The 18,251-nt window shown below is 54.0% G+C and overlaps 2 protein-coding genes across 2 annotated transcripts; one reads left to right on the plus strand and one right to left on the minus strand.

The window, feature by feature from the left end:
- The first annotated feature begins 775 nt into the window (after positions 1-775).
- PRADC1 (protease associated domain containing 1) lies at positions 776-4,903 on the plus strand. The gene is made up of 5 exons (XM_032410699.1): positions 776-938; positions 2,929-3,029; positions 3,566-3,675; positions 3,944-4,111; positions 4,368-4,903. The coding sequence occupies exons 1-5, from the start codon at positions 872-874 to the stop codon at positions 4,486-4,488; spliced, it is 567 nt and encodes a 188-aa protein (XP_032266590.1). The 5' UTR covers positions 776-871; the 3' UTR covers positions 4,489-4,903.
- A 94-nt stretch (positions 4,904-4,997) lies between these two features.
- On the minus strand, positions 4,998-17,488 carry SMYD5 (SMYD family member 5). Its single transcript, XM_032410697.1, has 13 exons — positions 17,369-17,488; positions 13,499-13,607; positions 12,590-12,729; positions 11,971-12,092; positions 11,528-11,597; positions 10,832-10,936; positions 9,746-9,808; positions 9,458-9,528; positions 9,036-9,142; positions 8,613-8,669; positions 7,712-7,806; positions 7,001-7,071; positions 4,998-6,903 (listed from the first exon to the last, which is right to left on the minus strand). Exons 1-13 carry the CDS (start codon positions 17,462-17,464, stop codon positions 6,750-6,752), a joined length of 1,260 nt encoding a protein of 419 aa, XP_032266588.1. The 5' UTR covers positions 17,465-17,488; the 3' UTR covers positions 4,998-6,749.
- Between the last annotated feature and the right edge of the window lie 763 nt (positions 17,489-18,251).

Raw genomic sequence — 18,251 nt, forward strand, 5'->3', positions numbered from 1 at the left:
GATAGGCTTACGTTAAATAAGCACTTGGTGAGAGATCTCATAAGCCCTTCCAGTCCTATCGAGTTGGTACTGTTATCATGCCCATTTTATAGATGAAGGAACTGAGGCTGAGAGGTTACGAAGGTGTTCAAGGTCACAGCTGTACGCTAAGCAGTAGAGAAGCAGGCGTGGGCACCCGGCACCTGGCCCCAATGCCCGTTTTCTGGCTCTGCGCTGGCCACAGCCTCCTCGAGGGAGGGGATCACTAAGCCGCGTCCCCAGCGCCTACCGACAGAGAGCGTGCAGGCACTGGTGGAACTGGGCAGAGGACGAGCGGAGCGGAGGTCGCGGGAGACCACCTGGGCGCCAGACGAACGCCTTCCCAAAGAGGTGGTGAGGGGGAGTAAAGCACAGTTGGGAGAAGCAAATCGTCGTCTTGCTAGGCGGCCGCAGGTAAGATCCGGCCGAGATCGCATCAGCTGACGGCCCCGATTTGCCGCGGCTGAAGCGAGTCCAGAGGGATGCCCACTTCCAGTTCGCTTTCCTCCCCGGCCCGCCCACCAGCCCGCGCGGCCCTGGAATCGAATCCAAACTAAGAAATGCTGGGGCTCGGGTTGCTGGGGGGCGGCAGTTGCTGTTAAGAGTTTAGACCAATCAGCCCTCGGCTCCACTTCTCTCGACCAATAGGAAGTGGGCTAAGGCGCAGAGGCGGAAAGTGTAGCTACACGAACAGGCATCAGAGCCAATCAGCCGTGGGCCTCGTTCCCGTCCGCCAACCAGCAGTAAGAGCGGGTCTGGGGGCTGGAGGCCAGAGCAGCTGTCAGGCTGAAGTCCAGCGAGCTAGCGCGGTGGGGCGGCTGGAGGAAGCGCGGCGCCGGGCCGGGCCCTGGAGATGGTCCCCGGCGCCGCGGGCTGGTGTTGTCTCGTGCTCTGGCTCCCCGCGTGCGTCGCGGCCCACGGTGAGCGGCAACGGGCGGGGCTGCGGGGCGGGGCGGGGCTGGCCCTCTAGCTCGCTCGCGTGTCGGCCCGGGAGTCACGGGTCACCTTGGGGACCCCGCGAGTTCGGGGCAGGGCAGGTCTGGGGATAGGCGACTGGACTGCGTGTGTTGCTGGTCCCCAGCGACATGAGCAGGGTGCGGCCTGACGCTGGCCTCAGTCCTCAGCTCCCCACGTCGAAGCAAGACTCCTCTCCACGCCCCCAGTAGCGCCGACCCAGATGGCTGAAGGGGCGACCAGAAGGAACAAGGGACAGCTAGAGATATTACAAGCTGGAGATACGTATGTGAGCACTCACGTACGCATACGGGAGCATACATTCTTACACGTGGGCTCACATGTACAGGCACACACGTACACACACAACCTGTTTGCACCTGAAGGAGCACATAAACATACACACCCATACACACACATGGGCACATACGTATACCCACACTTGATTTACACAGATCAGCAGATGCAAAGGCCAGGCAAAGATGTATGTGGGAAGGAGGAGGAGTTTAGTGTTAAAGAAGGCTTCTTGGGAACGTATCTGTATCTGATGGGAAGTCCCCACTCCCAGGATAAAAGGCTATAGAGCCCAGTGCCAAGCCAGTGGGATTCTATCTGGTGGCTGTGATTTGGGCAGGAGACAAGGACAACTAAAGCCACAGTCAGTCCTAACCCTGACACACAGTAGCGGCTTGATAGTTAGTTGACTGACTGCTTGACCTGTGGCAGCAGCTTCCACACTTCCACATTCCTCAATCTCTCTGGGCTGAGGAAACCAAGGATTCAAATCCAGGTAAATATTAAACTTTGGTGCTGAAGAGAAGATCCCAAACCCCAGAAAAATCTGGTTGTTCTGAAAATTCTCTTCCTCAGTGCAATGGAGCTGAAAATAGTTGTTCATTCCTTCAACAACCTTTATTGAGCACCCACATATCCTAGCCGCTGTTACATAATGTGGATACAGCATTGAACTAAGCTACAAAACTGTGGTTCTTGCCTTAGTGGAGGAGACAGACATTAAAAAAAAAATTACGCATACTGTATAATTACAAATTATGTTGAAAGTGTCAATGGAGAAAAAACTGATTTTGAAGGGGCATAGGGGGAGAGCAGTGACAGGGCAGAAGGTTTCTCTAGGAAGTGACATGTCAGCTATGACCTAACCAATGAGTAGGAGTGAGCCAGGTGAAGAGGTAGAGCTGGGGTGGGGTAAGGGGAAGAGGCCTCCCACATAGAGGGAACGGTTGCAAGAAGACTCAGAGAAGTGAAGAAACTGAAAGGAGGCCAGGGAGGAGTAGATGACGTTGTAGCAGCCAAGGGCCAGATGGAAGAGGATCCTGCAGACCACAGTTAAAAGTTTAGATTTTATTTTTAGCGCAAAGGGTAGTTGTTGAAGGGTACTGGAGCCATAGGAGTGGTGACCTCATCATATTTGCTTTACGGTATTTTAAGAAGCCCCCTGGCTGTTGTTTGGGGGAATGGACGGTAGAGAGCAAGAATGGAGGCAGATAGACCATTTAAGAAGCTGGACCTGTGAAGACAAGAAATGATAGTGGCTGGACAGCGGGCATGGCAATGGAACCGGAGTGAACTTTGAAGTTCTAGTGAGAATCGTTTTATACTCAAGCCACCACAGCTCCACCTTGAAACTCTCAGGTCCACTTCAGAGCAAAGATGGATTCATCCTGAGAGAGAGAACACAAAGGCTCTCATCTTCCTGGCTCCCTGTGCAGCAGCAGCTGCAGCTGATCTCTCTGGGATTACTAACCCTCTCTGCATCAGCTCTGTCCTCCCCAGGGCAGAGACCATCTGTCTCACCCACCTGGAAGACTCACTTGGCCAAAGCTAGGTCCCTGAGGCCAGACTATAGCCAGCCCCATTGAAGAGAAGGGGTCCATGATCTGAACTTGAACCAGCTTGTTCCCTGGAGGCTTCTCACCTGTACTCTTTATCTTTCAGGCTTACGCATCCATGATTATTTGTACTTCCAAGTGCTGAGTCCTGGAGACATTCGATACATCTTCACAGCCACACCTGCCAAGGACTTTGGTGGTATCTTTGTAAGTTCAGGGAGACCCTTTTCTCTCTGATCTTGTCTCCACCTCCATCCGACTAAGTAAGGTGACCCTCTCCTCCCTTCAACCAATACTTGAGTGCTGGGACAGGGAAGGGTGCAGAATCCAACTCTGTCCTCCTGGGGCTGCTGTGCAGGGAGAAAGGGTTTCCAGCTAGCTACCCTTCTGGGTGTAATACAGACTCGGGCACCAGACAGGGACAAGCTGTCTTCTTTGGGGACATGAAACAGTGAGAAACCAAGGGCTCTGCTAGTTCTGTCTGCACTACGTGACTTAAGGCAGGTTACTTCCCCTTTCTGGGTCCATAGCAACTCCCCTACATATCTCATAGAAAGGCAGGGTAGAGGGGGACAACTAGATAAGCCTTTGTGAGAATTTAGTAAAAAATACCTCAGTGCCCAGCATACAGAAATCACTCCATGTTCCCTTCACACTTTGTGAGGAACCAAGAGAATGGGGCTGTCAGCCTAGTCTTAAAACTGGCATGTCTCCTCACTCTGACGTATCTAAATGTCTTTCAGCACACAAGGTATGAGCAGATTCACCTTGTCCCTGCAGAACCTTCGGAAGCCTGTGGGGAGCTCAGCAACGGTTTCTTCATCCAGGACCAGATCGCTCTGGTGGAGAGAGGGTAAGGAGCGGACAGAGACAGGCACGAGAGGAGGGCAGGTGTAGGGTAGATTCTGAGATCAGTGTCGGTGGTGGTGCTCTGAAATAGCTGTTCTTAAATAATTCACATTTTTGATGGTCTTTAAGAAACGTCTTAAGATGATCCATGCCTTTTGACCATTTATAAGAAATTCTCCCTGGTCCTTCTTTCATCCTTCCAGTGTTGACAGTCTGGAGGAGGGCTAGCTAGCACCTTGCCTTTCCTTTGGTCTCATCATCACCTCTTCCAGGGGCTGCTCCTTCCTCTCCAAGACCCGAGTGGTGCAGGAGCACGGCGGGCGGGCAGTGATCATCTCTGACAATGCGGTTGACAATGACAGCTTCTACGTGGAGATGATCCAGGACAGTACCCAGCGCACAGCTGACATCCCTGCCCTCTTCCTGCTCGGCCGAGATGGGTGAGGGCTCCTTGTCTCTGGCTGTATCAGCACCAGGCTGGGTGCCATGACTTGGGGAGGTCAAGGGAAATCACCAGTCCCTTCCCGCAAGCCTCAGTTGGAGGGCCAAGAGTCCTTGGGCCAAACAAGTTGGAGGGCCCCAGTTGGAGGGCCTAGTCCTTGGGCTCTAGAACTCCCAGAGTGATGGGGACAGTGGGGCATGATGGGGTGCTGAGAAAGTGACCATCACCACGTACCTCTCTTCATGCCCTCCCAGCTACATGATCCGCCGCTCCCTGGAACAGCATGGGCTGCCATGGGCCATCATTTCCATCCCAGTCAATGTCACCAGCATCCCCACCTTTGAGCTGCTGCAACCACCCTGGACCTTCTGGTAGAAGAGTTGGTCCCATATACCACCCTTAAAGCAACTCTGGGCTGGGAAAGGAAAATCCAGGAATTCTGCTCTTTGGGATTTGGGGATAGCACTTGGGGACAGGTGGAGCTGGGTAGAGGGAAAAGGCTTGGGCCTTGGCTATGCTAAAAGCCACGCCACGGGCCTTCCCTTCCTCAGGGCCCCCAAACATCTCGTGCTATGGGAAGAGTAAAGAGGCCCCAGAGCTTCTTGGCTAGAATCTGGAACAAAAGGGGCTAAAGGCAGGTGGCATGAGAGCCACCTGTGACCTGTCACATCCCACCTGCTCCAGCCTCCCCTTCCCAGGGTCTCCTCAGTGTACTTCACAGCAGTTGCTGGTGTTTGAGGAATTAATAAACCCTCACTGATTTTTTAGCAATAAAGCTTCTCATCAGGGTCGCAACTGTGTCCTAGAATAAGAGCACATGGGTGGGAGGGGCCTTCATACTCATCTGGTCCCATGCCCTTATTTTGAGGGGGAGGAAACTGAGGCCCACAGAGGGAAAATGACTTGCCCAAGGTCCTTTAGGACCAGTGCTTGGGCTGCTGCTAATCTTGGATCCCAATACAGCCTGCTTCCTGCTCAAGAACTCAGGAAGCCATGGGTCAGTCCCCTGAGAAGACTCCTCTGATAGCCTGGTCCTGGGGATCCACACCAGACTGCAAAAGACCCTTGCTCTTGGCATTTAGAAACATTTACACAGCAGAGTGTAGGTGCAGAGTGCAGAGAGGAGCCCAAACTGAGGAGCTCTAGCTCCCATCTCCTGCCATCACCTGGTCTAAAACTATGTGCCTCTGCACCACCTACGTGACTGCTGCGGGCCCCAAGCAGCTTGTCGAATCCTTCTCCACAAAGCATTCCTGCAGAGGCCTGTCACCACTCACACTTTATTGAGGACAGTGGGCAGGCGGGGGTGGGAGGGGGTGCTGGCTGCTGTGAAGGAGTAAGAACCCGACAGGCCTCACACAGGTGGGGCGCCACCCGACTCATGATCTAAGACAGCCTATGGGCTGGGCACCTGCCCTCCCAGAGATCCCTCAGCAGGGGGATGTGGCGCCCCCCTCCCAGGGAAGGTAGGCAACGAAATTGCAAGTGATGGGCTTTAATTCTCATAGCATCCAACCCAAGAGTGAGGGGTGGTGCTAATTGGGGGTGGGGGGGGTGGAGTGAGGGTGACACAGTCAGGGCTTAAGTGAGAATATCCAGCCCAGCTCCTCTAGGTTTCTGGAAGACTTCAATGTTCCTCTCTGGACACCCTAAAGATGGAGATTGAAGCCAGGAGAGCCCCTCACTGTCCCATGTTAAACTGGTCCCAGAGAAACCTCTTGAGCATCCAAATTTAAGGAGCGCAGGCCTGTCATGCCCCAGTGTCAGCCAAGCTGCCGGAGTCCTCGGTGGGAAAGAGTGTTGAGGAAGGGGTGATGATCCCCCACATGCCCCTCTTGAGGGAGGCAGAGGCCTCTTCATACCCCATGTGGCCAGCCACTGTGCCAGGGCCTGAGAGGCAAGGCACAAGGTCCAGAGATTCCGGAGTCTGGGGAAGGGGTTAATCTCCACTCCCCCAGATGTCCAAATAGTGGGGGTGACAAGGTGGACAGAAGGAAGTATACCCTTGGTTCAGTGTCCCTGGCACAGAGCCTCCGGGGAGGTGCTCTGGAGGCCAGGTTGCTCCTTCCTGCCTCTCCCAGCGGTGCTAGCAGGAGGCAGTTGCCTTAGCAGCTGCAACGGTGGGAGGTGGGGAAGAAGGTGGAGGCAGCTCACCCCCCCTCCTTTCACTTCAGTGCGGTCAGGCCGTCCTCAGATTGCCATTTTGTTATCCCGTCTGTAGCAGGCTGAAAGGGGTGAAGCCTCAGGTGGACAGGTAAACATGGCCATGGGGCCAAGGGGAAGAAACGCTGTTAGGGCCTGACCTTGGCTGCAGCTGCTCACACCCGGAGCGTGTGTGTGCGCGCGCGCGTGTTGTGCGGGGGGCAGTTCTGAGAGCCTCGGGGACAGCGCAGGGCCTGAGCCACTCAGCAGCAGTGTCCAGGGCATGAGGTCTGGTGGGAGGTGAGTGCCTGGGCCTAGTGTCCAGCCTCCGTCCTACCCTCCGGCAGAAACAGCTGGAATGGGGGGTGGGGGAGGGGGTGTGTGTGGAGAAAGCAGGCAAGGGGAGTGGGGAGTTCCTTCCGAGCCTCCTCTCTGCAGGGAGGCCCCCTTTTCCTGCAGGGTCTGGGGCAGGGCCCCTTCCAGACAGGGTAACATCACACATCAGTCATCTCATCCCCCAGCTCTGCATCTTCTGGCTCTCCTTCCTCCTCTTCTTCCTCCTCCTCCTCCTCCTCCTCCGAGGTCACATTGGGCTCATCAGCCTCTGCCAGGCATTTGGGGCAGGAACAGACAAACAGATAGTTCTCTCTGCAGGGGATGGGAGAGGGTGGGGAGGGCGAAGTCAGGCAGCCATGAGGACGGAGCCTTCGGGAGCCCGGCCGCCCACCGTAGCCCCGGCCGGCACCTGAGGATCCTGTGGCGGCTGTGACGGCTGCGCTCGCGCTGACAGCAGTCTAAGTAGCTGATGCAGATTTCCTGGGGGGCACAGAAGAGGTGGGGTCTGATGGCCTGTGCTCTCCCTTACATGGGAATAGGGCCTCCCCACCTGCTGCCCCACCTCCCGGGAGCCAGCCCTCATCCATCTCCCTGTGCCCTCAGCACACTGCCAGGAGGCTCAAGCCACTTGTGTCTGAGACGGAGAGGGGACTGTGGGTAGCCTCAGGCCATGGTTACAGGGAGTCAATGGCCAAGGTCTGTGGCTGGGGTCAGAGGTTATCTTGACATGGTGCTACCTGCCCTGGAAGAAGAGTCAACCAAGGCTCTGTGCACTGTGCTAACAGCCCCCAAACGCACACATACACCATAGTCCAAGCCACCAAGAGCCATCTCTTGCTTTCTTAGAAGCTGTGGATTTATCAAAAGGTGGCTAGGATGAAGCTGGGCATATAGTTGTCTCTCTGTCACTGCTCTGAGGCTTTCCGGTTATTTTTCGAAGAACTGGGGGGATAGGGTGGGGCTAGAGCATAATCATGGGTAAAAAGATGGCTGCCCTGGGGCATGTGGGGATCCACCAAACAGCCAGAACTTGGGGCTCTAGCCACTGTTGCTCCCAGTACTGAGGGAAAACGTGCAAGGCCCACCGCCCCCCACACCCCACAGCTCCTAGCCCCCTCACCTCTCCTGGCTTGATATCCTCCAAGGCAGTGACATGCAAAAGGAAGTTGTTTTCTGGGAAGGAGGTCTCTGCATTGGGGACACAGCTGTGGTTACCTGGATCATGAGAGGCAAGTCACAAGGATTGTTGACTAACAAAAGTAACAGCCTTGCAGAGCACCGGCTCCCATCCTTCCTTCTTCTCTGACCCCCGCTAGGGCCGTGCAGGTCCTGGCACCCAAGTTTCCCAACTCCCTGTCCAGTGCTCTTTCCTGAAGACCACACAGCACAGGCACAAATGCACTCCCTCTTCCCACCCCCTCCCACCTGCCATCCCTGCCCTTGCTGTCCTCGGCCCTGGGCAACTTGATTCTCCATTGTTTCCAGTATCCCACAAAGGGAGGGATGGGGCTGTGAAAGGAATGGCCATGTCCGACCACTGAACTCAGTCCTGCCACAGTTGAGCCAGGCCCTCTGCAAGCCTAGTTTGGGAGGGGCAGAATGGCCCCATGGCCTGGGAGGGGGGCTTACAGTGAGGAAACCAGAGTGGGAAAGGCTGAGATCTGGAAAAGACAATGGTGTGAGCTGGCTCTGCCCCTCCCTGTCAGGTGCTAAGGAGACTCGCCTTCTAGCCGTCCCAGGCCCTCACAACACTCCCCTCCCAAACCTGGCAGGGCAATGGTGGTGCAAAACCAAGGCTTCCGTTTGCAAGAATCAAAACTCTGTCCTGCCTTAGCACAGGGCCGGGCCCACTGGAAGGTTTTATGTATACACATATATTTAGTCCAGTGAATGAACGAATGAGAAAATGATGGAACGAAAAGGCCCAGGAGAATCCCCAAGGAAGCTCAGACCTAATCCTGCTCCCAGACTCCTCTCCACCAGCCTACAAGGGGCCACCCCTCCTCAACACCGGGACTCACAGCAGCTCTGAAGCACAAAGAGGCCAGATCCTTCACAGTTAAGAAACTCGCCAGTTGCTGTAAGACAGTAATATGCAGATGTTACTGGGGGGCAAAGGAACCCAGGCTTATGAGGATAGCACTGGCTCTCCTGTCTTGCCACCTGGTCACTACCAGTTCCCCTGAACTTGCTTCTTGGAGGCACGAGCTTTTCTGTACATATCACCTTACTTGTCCAGAACCCCCCACCCCCAGCATCGAGCCTCTGTATGGATCTCAGGGTCATGGCTTATCTACGTGTCCTGTGGATAGATCTGAAGCTTCCCATAGGCACAGAGGGATTATCTTCCCCATCCATTAGGTCAGAACTCCCTCAGGGGAAGACTGTGTGTCTGACTGGGGGGCATCCGAGGTTGGGTGAGACCAAGGCTCCATCTCACCAACCTGCCTCGATGTCCTTGTACAGCTGGTCAGTGAAGGCGTCCAGCTGCTCTCGGTCCTGAGGCTTCAGCTCCAGAGCGTCACAGGCATGGACCCACTGGCTCAGGGAGCTGAGGGTCCCAGGCATCCATGGGTGGAGAGGAGGAGGCCCAGCTCACAGGGCTCTCCACCTCCAGGCAAGTTAAGCCCACGTCTTTCTCCAGGGAAGGGGCCCATCTTCCCCAACAGACCAAGGGCTCCCAAGAGCAAATTCTACCACCTTAGTCTTTCTGACTCCCACCACTGTGTCCAGTCCAGCTCTCCGGCCACAGAATCATACCTTACCCCAACCTAATCCTGAAAGGAGGTGTGCTACCTTCCTCTGTCAATCTCCCACCCCAGCCCTGAGGGACAAGTTCAATAGCTTTGGAACATTCTCTCCTAACCTGGTCCCAATTCCTTGGCCATTGGTCCCAACAAGAGCAAAGAGAGACCGGAATCCATCTGGTGTGAACCACTGTGGGGAGAAAGAAAAATGAGTGCTCAGGTTATAACCACTTGCTTTTCCTCCTGATACAACTCTCCATTCGGGAAGTCTTCTGTGAGTCAGTCCCATCCCAACTTCATACCAAGTCAGCTCTGGTTTAGCTCTCCAAGTAGGAGGTGCTGACCTGGTTGCTCCTGGAGAACTGGAATGAGTAGAAGGCCATTGGTCCCACCTTCCCCACACTCACCTGGCTGAGCGCCTCCTCATAAAGGGCCTCTGTGAAGAGTCTCCGCAGAAGTTCCAGCTGGCCCTGGTTTAGGGGAAGCAGGGAGAGACGTGGGGATTTGCCATTAGCACCCAGGCAGGGCCCAAAAGACCAGATGAGGGAAGGAAAAAGGGCCAGCTCTGTAGAAGAGCTTTCCCTGAAGGCAAAGGAGGCCCACAGAGTCTTTATTTCCAAAGAACCTTAGCACTTTGGTGGATTGTTCCAACCCAGGGAGGCGAACCCCAAATTCCTCCCAATTTTTTTTTTTTTTTAAAGATTTTATTTATTTGACAGAGAGAGACACAGCGAGAGAGGGAACACAAACAAGGGGAGTGGGAGAGGGAGAAGTAGGCCTCCTGCTGAGCAGGGAGCCCGATGCGGGACCCGACCCCAGGACCCTGGAATCATGACCTGAGCTGAAGGCAGATGCCTAAGGACTGAGCCACCCAGGCGCCCCTCCTCCCTATTTTCCAGCGCTTGTACCAGGAGGGCTGAGGCAATGTGGCTTGGAATGTCTGTCCTCACCGCCATCTTCCAGGCTCCCTGACCTGGCCTCCGGACCAGCTGGACTCCCCACCTCCTCTCCTCAGAATGAATGTAGGAAGGCCCACCCCAGCTGCCCTTAAAACCCTGCCTGTGCCTTCAGGCAGCTTCTCCATGGAAGTCTGCTGTCTTCAGTGAGAATGTGTTATCTTTGGGTGGGAGTGGGTACTCAGCACATCGGCAGCTAAAATCCTCCTGTTTCATGCTGCTCCCTCACCCTGTGGACCCCCAGTCCTCCGTTTTCCATTATAACTGACTTGCCCATTGCCATCCTATGAGATTCCGCCTTACCATGTTAGGGCGCTCAACCCCTCCTTCCTCTGTCATCACCCCACTTCTCAACTCTTGGTCCATGTTAGTTCACAAAGTTAAATAGTGGCAGGAATATAGGCCCTCTGAATAGATTTTTGGCCCCAGGCTCTAACCTGTTCCTGTGGTGGGAAGGGACCAAATGTGGAGCTCCTGTCCGGCAGCCACAGAACACCCAAGGCTGTTGGGGGGGGGGGATCACAGGAGAAGCCTAACCTTGAATTTGTCCCCCAGGAGTTTGTGGACAATTTCCTCCTCCTCATTGGCTGTTTTATTACAGAACTGGGAGAAGAGCCTGATCCAACGATCTTTATCCTTGGCCTGCAGCAGAACAAATATACTTCAAAGTCACATTCGTATATGCCCGTGTGTGCATGCATGTGCATGCGTGGACTCAGGGACACCCGCCTCCTTGCTGCCCCTTGTGCCCAGGTGGGAGGGTAGCCCGTGATTCTGAAGCCCCTGCCATCAGGGAAACACCAGCACACATGAGCTTCTCGATAGACCCTTCCTCAGCCTGGAGACTCCCTCCCCCCCAACACCCGCACCCAACCATCTCTCCAGCTGGGCCAGGCTAGCTGGTTCAACACCACTCGGAGAAACAGGAGGATGAGGCTGCGGAGCTTCAATGTAAATAGAAGGGGTTGGAGCGGCTCCTCTCACTTGACACACGAGACACGATCCTGAGAAAGTGGCGCCTGAAAGCTGAGTGCATGACCTGATGCCGCACAGAACGCCCTCTCCTAGATCAGAGTCTCCTGCCAGACCTATGGTTAGCTGCTCCTGATATTTCCACAGCCCAGGGGGAGCTCTGCATCCAAGCAATACTCCCTCTCGAGGTGAGGGGGAGACTGAGGCCAAGGGGCAAACGAGGTCAGAACCGGCCTCCCTGGGAGGGCCGGGTGGGCTCACCTGCTTCACCGTGGCCACCATCCGGGCCATCAACATGATGCTTGCCGTCTCAGGGGGGTAGTGAACACTCCTGGGGAGAAAGAAAAAGATTTGGCCTAGAAATTCCCTCCCTAGTAGCTGCGTTCAGGGAAGCCCAGTCTGACTGCTACAGAGAATCCTTCCTACCCACTCCATTCATAACCAAAGAGAGGAAGTCATTGGCAAGGACGTGGGCAGGCCTTTACATCCCTATGGGCGCAATGGGGCTCTTCCTGGGAGTGTGTAAAATGCTGAGGTTGGTGGGACTGGCGGCTCACATTGAAGGTGATGTGACCTCTGTTTAACCCTAAGATGGAGGAAAAACCTGTGGGATGGCAATTTCCGAAAGATGACTGCCTCTGCTGGTCTCAGGCAGGCAGGCAGAGAGGGAAGATAAAGGGAAGAAGGAATGAAATGCTACCTACCTCCAGGCCTCCTGCAGCTTATTGAGAGGATGCAGGGGGTCGTCCTGGGAGGGCCCCGGGCACAGGACCTGATGGTATTGCTCGGCAGCTGCCAGTCGACATTCTGCACTGCAGTACACCACCTGGTGGAGTGGGTGGAGGTCAACACCCTAGGATCTGGCCATGCGGGGAGGCGCAGACATCCCTCAGTGGTGCTCACCTCCGCTAACTGCGTTCCTTCCCTGAGCAGCCCGAGCAGTAGCTCAGTGGCGTCACGAAAGCAGAAGGCACACGGTGCCCCAGGGGCACGTGAGAGGGGCACCCAGCCTTGTTAAACTATGGGAAGGAGAGAGCTTTCAGGTAGAGAGAAGAGCCCCTGCCAGGCTCCCGGGAAGAGGGCAAGTTCCCACCAGACCTATTTTCTAGACAGTGGGACTGGGACAGGAAGGACAAAATAACTGGAACAGTAATGGAGCCTTCTGAATGTCTTCCCCTCCATCATGGCTCACAGGGGCCAGAAGCAGGTCTGTTGTCATTCCGAGCAGGTCAGGTCTGTTGTCGTTCCTATCTCCTCACAGAGGACTTCAGCTAAGGCCCCTCCCCCTGCCCCCTTCCAGGTGCACTCCCTGGGGATGCTCACCTGACAGTGGGGACAGTTCTGGTGGAGGTCCTTGCGCACGGCACACAGCTCGGGGTGAGGCAGAACCTGGCCTGGCTTCCCAGTCAGCCTCTGGGCATTCTCCTCTGCCTTCTCCAGTGCCCGAAGGCAGTGATCACAGGCTGAGGGAGAGAGCCACACAGGACAATGTGAGTGTCTTTAGAGCAGGGGCCATGTTTTGTCTTGTTCACAGCAGTATCCCCAGGGCTAAAAATAGTGGCTGGCACACAGTAGGTGCTCAACAAACATTTGGGAAGTGAATGAACGACTGTGTTAAAGAACAGAAGGAGTGAATAATTTCACATGCATTCCAAGGCAGACTGGTTTTCTTCCCTCTCTGGAGTCCCACCCCTTCTGTCAGGCACTCCCCCCTTTCCCAATGGGACTTAGTCTGTGGGGCTTCCCTCCTAGCCCCCAGCCTGCACTTTCCCCACATTCTGCAGCCAATTGACCCTCCTTTCATGTTTGTCTCTAGCCTAAGAAAAGTGTGAAAAAAGCATGTGGCTGGAAAAGCTAAGGGCATCCTACTTGCTTCTGACCCCTAACTCCACCTGTTTTGACCAAAGGGCATGTGGCCTCCTCTTGGTGGAGGGCTGCACTTCGGCACAGAGCCCTTTAGCATGACACCCAGGCCCTTATACTCTGGCTCAGACTGAGTTCCACCTGAGCGACAGCGCCCCCAGGGAGCAGGCTGGAAGAGCCCCTCAACCGCTCACTCCCCAAATGCCCTGAGACTAGAGACAAGCATGGCTCTCAGGCACGGTTCTCCAAGGGAAGATGAACTTTTCTCCCAACACCTGAAGTCCCAGAGACATCAGCTAATGTAACTGTCTTCCATGCACAAAGGCAGCTGGGCGCAGCAGCCACGAGGAGTGGACGAGATGTGCTTACCTCGGTAGCGATAAAGTGCATTCCAGAGAAACTGCGCAGCCACCAGGGGCCGTTCTACAAAGATGGTCTCCCCCTTCCGGATCAGTTGTGTGGCAAACAGCCCTTTTCCCTACCAGGGGAGAGAAGGAATAGGATGGCCATAAGGAGAGAAAGAGGACCCAGTTCCAAGGGTTCCCGGAGGGCTGCCCAGCATCACCCCCCACACGCCTCCATCTCAGGAGAGGCCTCTGCCTTGGGAGGGTTCATGGAGCAAGGTCAGCACCCTCCATAACTGCCTCCTCTGGAAATGCAGCTCTGACCTACTTTCAGTCACACTTCTTTCAGCCTGTTCAGAGCAGAGGGACTGGGATGGGGAGGGAGCCACCATGTCAGCCAGAGGAGCAGAATTTTTGGAATGGCCGCAGGAGCGCCGAGGCTCCTGTACCAGGAGCTGGTAATGACAGGGCAGTCTTCTTGGTGTCACCCATGCGCCCCTCCAGGATCCTGGCAGTGATGCTGCTGCTCAGGGTTGCAGGGGGCTCCTATACCACAGAAGAGGGAGGCCTAATTTGGGGGAGAATGTGCCGTATTTCTCTGGTCCGTGAGGTACTCACAGGACCCAGCCAGTTTTCAGTGTTAGGGAAAGGAATGACGAATCCTAGCAGCAACCCTAATACTACCTGCTGTGACCTTGGAGCCAACTGTTTCACTTCTTTGCATCTGTTTTGTATATGAAAAATATTATCATAATACCTACCAGGTAGTTTCCAGGATGCACCTCAGCCCAGGTGAATGTACCTTATGAGCTTTAGCTCCTTACTACTCAAAATGACGTGATGGATGGGCAGCATGGGCATCATCTGGAAGACTGTTAGAAATGCAGAATCTCAGCCCCTCCTTCCCCCCCGCAAACAGACCTGCTGAAGCAGAATGTGCATTTTAACAAGATGCCCAGGTGATTCACATGCACGTTAAAGTCTGAGGAGCTCTGGTCTAAAGCACTGTACACATCACATAAGACATGAAGGAGGTGCAGAGGGACTCAGGAGACAGCTTCAGGACCCAGGCAGTTACTGGTCCTGTGGGGCACTTACGCCCACGGTTCACTTAGAGAAGAGGGGTGCTGCCCCTGCTAGCACTGAACTGTCACAAAAAGAGAAAGAAAGAAAGAAAGAAAGAAAGAGGAAGGAAGGAAGGAAGGAAGGAGGGGGAGGGAAGGAGGGATGGATTGATTGACACAGCCATAAATCGCCCCGTCATGTGGCCTCTCAGGTAGCTCCCTGTTTCCTTCTAGCACTGGCACTGTGGCTAGATAGCAGCACCTCCCAAAGTCAGAGAAGCAGGGATGTGTAGACCAGGATGGCCCCGAGCAACCCATGAGCTACAGATCTCAACCCTGAACAACTTTGGGAGCTCCAACCGCAGAGTGGGACAGCTGGAACAAAACCCCTGGCCAAAGCCGTTGGAACCCCACCTCCATGCCTTTTAGCGCTGGACCCAATCTAGCAAAACGAAAAGATAGCCTTCCTCTATGGGACAAAGGGAGATGAACATGGACCCACATTATCCCTGACAATCTCAAATCTCAACACTGGGTAAACAACAATGTCTTTCTCTTTCCAGAGGATGAAATGCAGAAAATATTTAGTAATCAAAAACAAAGGGAACAGAATTAGAGCTGGTTCCTTTATAAAACCACTCATCCCCCAAACATAAGAGTGTTCCAAGAAAAGCAGCTCCCAATAATATCACCAAGAGGCTTGGAGAGAAGTGAACCTGAATGCAAAGGGCATAAACTTGCAAAGATAGTTCCAACTTGAAAAATAAGTTTTAGAAAAAAGTTTGTGCAAAATTCTAAGACTATGTAGTAAATTTTAAAAGCTTTACTAAATGAATAATTTTCTAGGAAAATATAAATTACCAGAACTGAATTCAAAAGGAAGAAAGCCTAGAGAAAGAAGCAGTGCCGATATCTGGCTGACCCACACCAGTATGGCATTCTGGTTGGCATCCATCCTCTTTGGTCAGACACTATCATGTTCCGAATGGTCCTGTCCCTGGCACATAGTTGGTAAATTTTTGAAAGATCACTCCTGCCAATATCCAGAGAAGCAATAGAGAAAATAGTCCAAACAACCATGTGAGGCCCCTAGTCCATATGGTTCACGAGCCACCTCTCTCAAGCCAAAGAATAAGTAATCCTCATGCTATTTAAACTACTCAGTAACAGAGGAAAAATGGAAAGCTTCTCCATTTTACCAAAAAACAAGCATAACTCTGATGTGGTAACCTGAGGAAGATAGCACAAAGAAAAAACCTACAGACCCAGTCTCACTTGATGAATACAGATGCAAAAAGCCTGGGACAATCCATCTTGTCACCATGTCTAAGTGGGTATGTGGTCTTCTCCAGCTGCAGATCAGATGTGGGCATGGAGAGGCTGGCCAGCTCGTTCTTCCAGAGGTGGGGTTTGATAGAAGGCTGGGACAGGACAATTGGGCAAGTAGAGGGGCTGATGGGATGAAGTGAGAGGAAGAAGGGAAGAGAGGAGGGGCTGAGAGATAGGGGGTGCAGTGCATGGGAAGGTGATTATCTCTGTGTGCTAGGAGTGATGGAACCCGGACACCATCAAACTATGAGCCGATCAAGGACACCAGAGGCCTGTGTGCAGATAGAGATGTGAGCGGCTGAGGAGGCCAAGGATAAAGGGGAGCTGCTTTATCATGGAAGGAGAGGAATGCTCCAGATGTGTCTGGAGTGGAAAGAAGGCAATGGAAGCTTGGGTTGGGGAGAGCAGGAGGCAGATGACTGACTAGAAGGCTGACATCTTGGGGGGGGGGACCAGGGATACACACAGCCATTACACATGATAAATTATTCAAACTCCTCAGTAAACAAAGAAATGTAAATGAAAACAAAGCGATACCATTTTGCACATATAATTTGGCAGTTAACTAGGAAAAAAATACTCTGCTGGAGAGAACAAAAGGATGTGTGCACAGAAATTGAGCTCCAAGTCCTTTGACCTCAGGGATGAAAAATAAAATACAATATAAAAGTCCATAAATAAGCAGTTGGTTGAATGCGCTGTGGCCATCCCCTGAAACGGCTCTTAAAAATATTTAGAAATAGGTTTATTGACGTTGATTTACTGCTACATCAAACAGCGACTTCCAAAATTGTAATTCTAATATCCACATATTTGCATAAGTATAGGATTATGAGTGATTTTTACCTTCTCTTTCCTTACATGCATTTTTAGCATTTTTCTACAATTAACTTTTAAAACATAATAATCTAACGACAAAACAAAACAAAACAAAACAAAAATAGTATAACGACAAAATCATGTCACTCCTCTGTTTAAACGCTTCAAATGCTCCCACGGGCTTCGAGCTCTGTTTCAAATTCCTTAGCATTCCGAGGCCTTTCGTGAAGGGTCCTAGCCTCTCTCCACACCCCATTTCCAAATCTCACTCCGAAAGTTCCCTGAGGACCCACGCCTTTTTATACCTCAGTTCCCTCTGCTCAGCATATCCCCGCCCACCATACCTGCGGCCCAGCTGCAAAGCCCCCCAACATGGCCCGAAAAGCCCGGCGTCACCCTCCCCCCGGCCCCGCCCCGGCCCCGCCTGGAGCAACGGGAGCAGGGCTCCCGGCTGGCGCACCGGGTCCCGCGGGAAGGGGGCGCGCGCACGGAGACTTCGGAGACCCCGGTCCACCGCGTGACCTCCCCGGAAGCCTGCGCGCAGGCACAGACAGGGAGCCCCCGGGCCGCGAGTAGGGACCGAGCCGCAGAGGAGCTTCTAGGCTTCGGGCCTGGGATCCCATGGGGCTGTCTCCAAGGCCGGACAGGGTAGGGGGCTCCCGGCGGGTCCGCCTTAGCCTCACCTTAGCGCTGTTTACGAAGCGGACTTCCACGGCGACCCGGGCCCTGCCCGCCACGCCCATGCAGAAAGAGAACACGTCGCACATGGAGGCCGCCATCTTGGGCGCGCCTCCGCCTTTTGACCCTTGACCTCGCCTCGACCCGGAGGCCCCGCCCCCTCCCTGCCCCGCCCCCGGCGTGTGTGTCTGAGGCTGTGAGGGTTTGCGCCCTAGCGAGTCCGAATCTAAATTTGATCTACATGTTTAGGTCGATTGGTTCGGTGGCTGGATGCAGCTGGGTCTGCCTTTGTGCTTTACATCTGTGCGGTTTTTCGTGTCTTCGTACGTACCTGTGTATTATAGCCTATGGGTGTGTGTATAGTTTTGATGTGTCTGTGTCCACTTCGTGTTTATATGCCCTGTTGTCTCTGTCCACCCATTGGCCCGCTTTATCAAGCGCTCTTCGGACCCAGCCGGGGCGGGGGCGGCGGCGTGTGTGTGTGTGTGTGTGTGTGTGTGTGTGTCGGGGCGGGGGGAGGCAGCGTGTGTGTGTGTGTGTGTGTGTCGGGGCGGGGGGAGGCAGCCGGCCTTCTACCCTCTCTGATCTACCAGAAAGGAGGGACTAGCTTACTGCACCTATCCATCCTATTCGGTCGGGTGCAAGAATTCCCCTTTCCTTGGGCCTTCAAGCTGGACTTGTGCTTCTCTCAGACTCTTCAGGGGCATAGGGACCTTGCAGCCTAGGGGTGGTGTTAGGGGGTACACGGTGGACCTCAAGTCTGAGGACCCCTGAAATTGTATGCAGGAGTGGGCATATGTACATTGTCCTGGTAACAGGAGAGGGGCCTGTTCATTCAGGACACCACATAGCTGAAACCACTGACTTTTAGCATCTGTCCCCACAGCC

The sequence above is a fragment of the Phoca vitulina genome, unplaced genomic scaffold, assembly GCF_004348235.1.
Source record: "Phoca vitulina isolate PV1807 unplaced genomic scaffold, GSC_HSeal_1.0 scaffold12, whole genome shotgun sequence".
NCBI classification, from domain to species: Eukaryota; Metazoa; Chordata; class Mammalia; order Carnivora; family Phocidae; genus Phoca; species Phoca vitulina.

Excerpts from the sequence above, each read along its gene's own strand:
- PRADC1 (XM_032410699.1), top strand. The coding sequence starts at position 872 with ATGGTCCCCGGCGCCGCGGGCTGGTGTTGTCTCGTGCTCTGGCTCCCC. Across the intron at positions 3,030-3,565 it reads AGGACTTTGGTGGTATCTTT|CACACAAGGTATGAGCAGAT; the intron begins GTAAGTTCAGGG and ends AATGTCTTTCAG. Across the intron at positions 4,112-4,367 it reads TTCCTGCTCGGCCGAGATGG|CTACATGATCCGCCGCTCCC; the intron begins GTGAGGGCTCCT and ends ATGCCCTCCCAG.
- SMYD5 (XM_032410697.1), bottom strand. The coding sequence starts at position 17,464 with ATGGCGGCCTCCATGTGCGACGTGTTCTCTTTCTGCATGGGCGTGGCG. Across the intron at positions 9,143-9,457 it reads GGCCAAGGAATTGGGACCAG|CTCCCTGAGCCAGTGGGTCC; the intron begins GTTAGGAGAGAA and ends TGGGACCCTCAG. Across the intron at positions 8,670-9,035 it reads GTACAAGGACATCGAGGCAG|CAACTGGCGAGTTTCTTAAC; the intron begins GTTGGTGAGATG and ends ACTGTCTTACAG.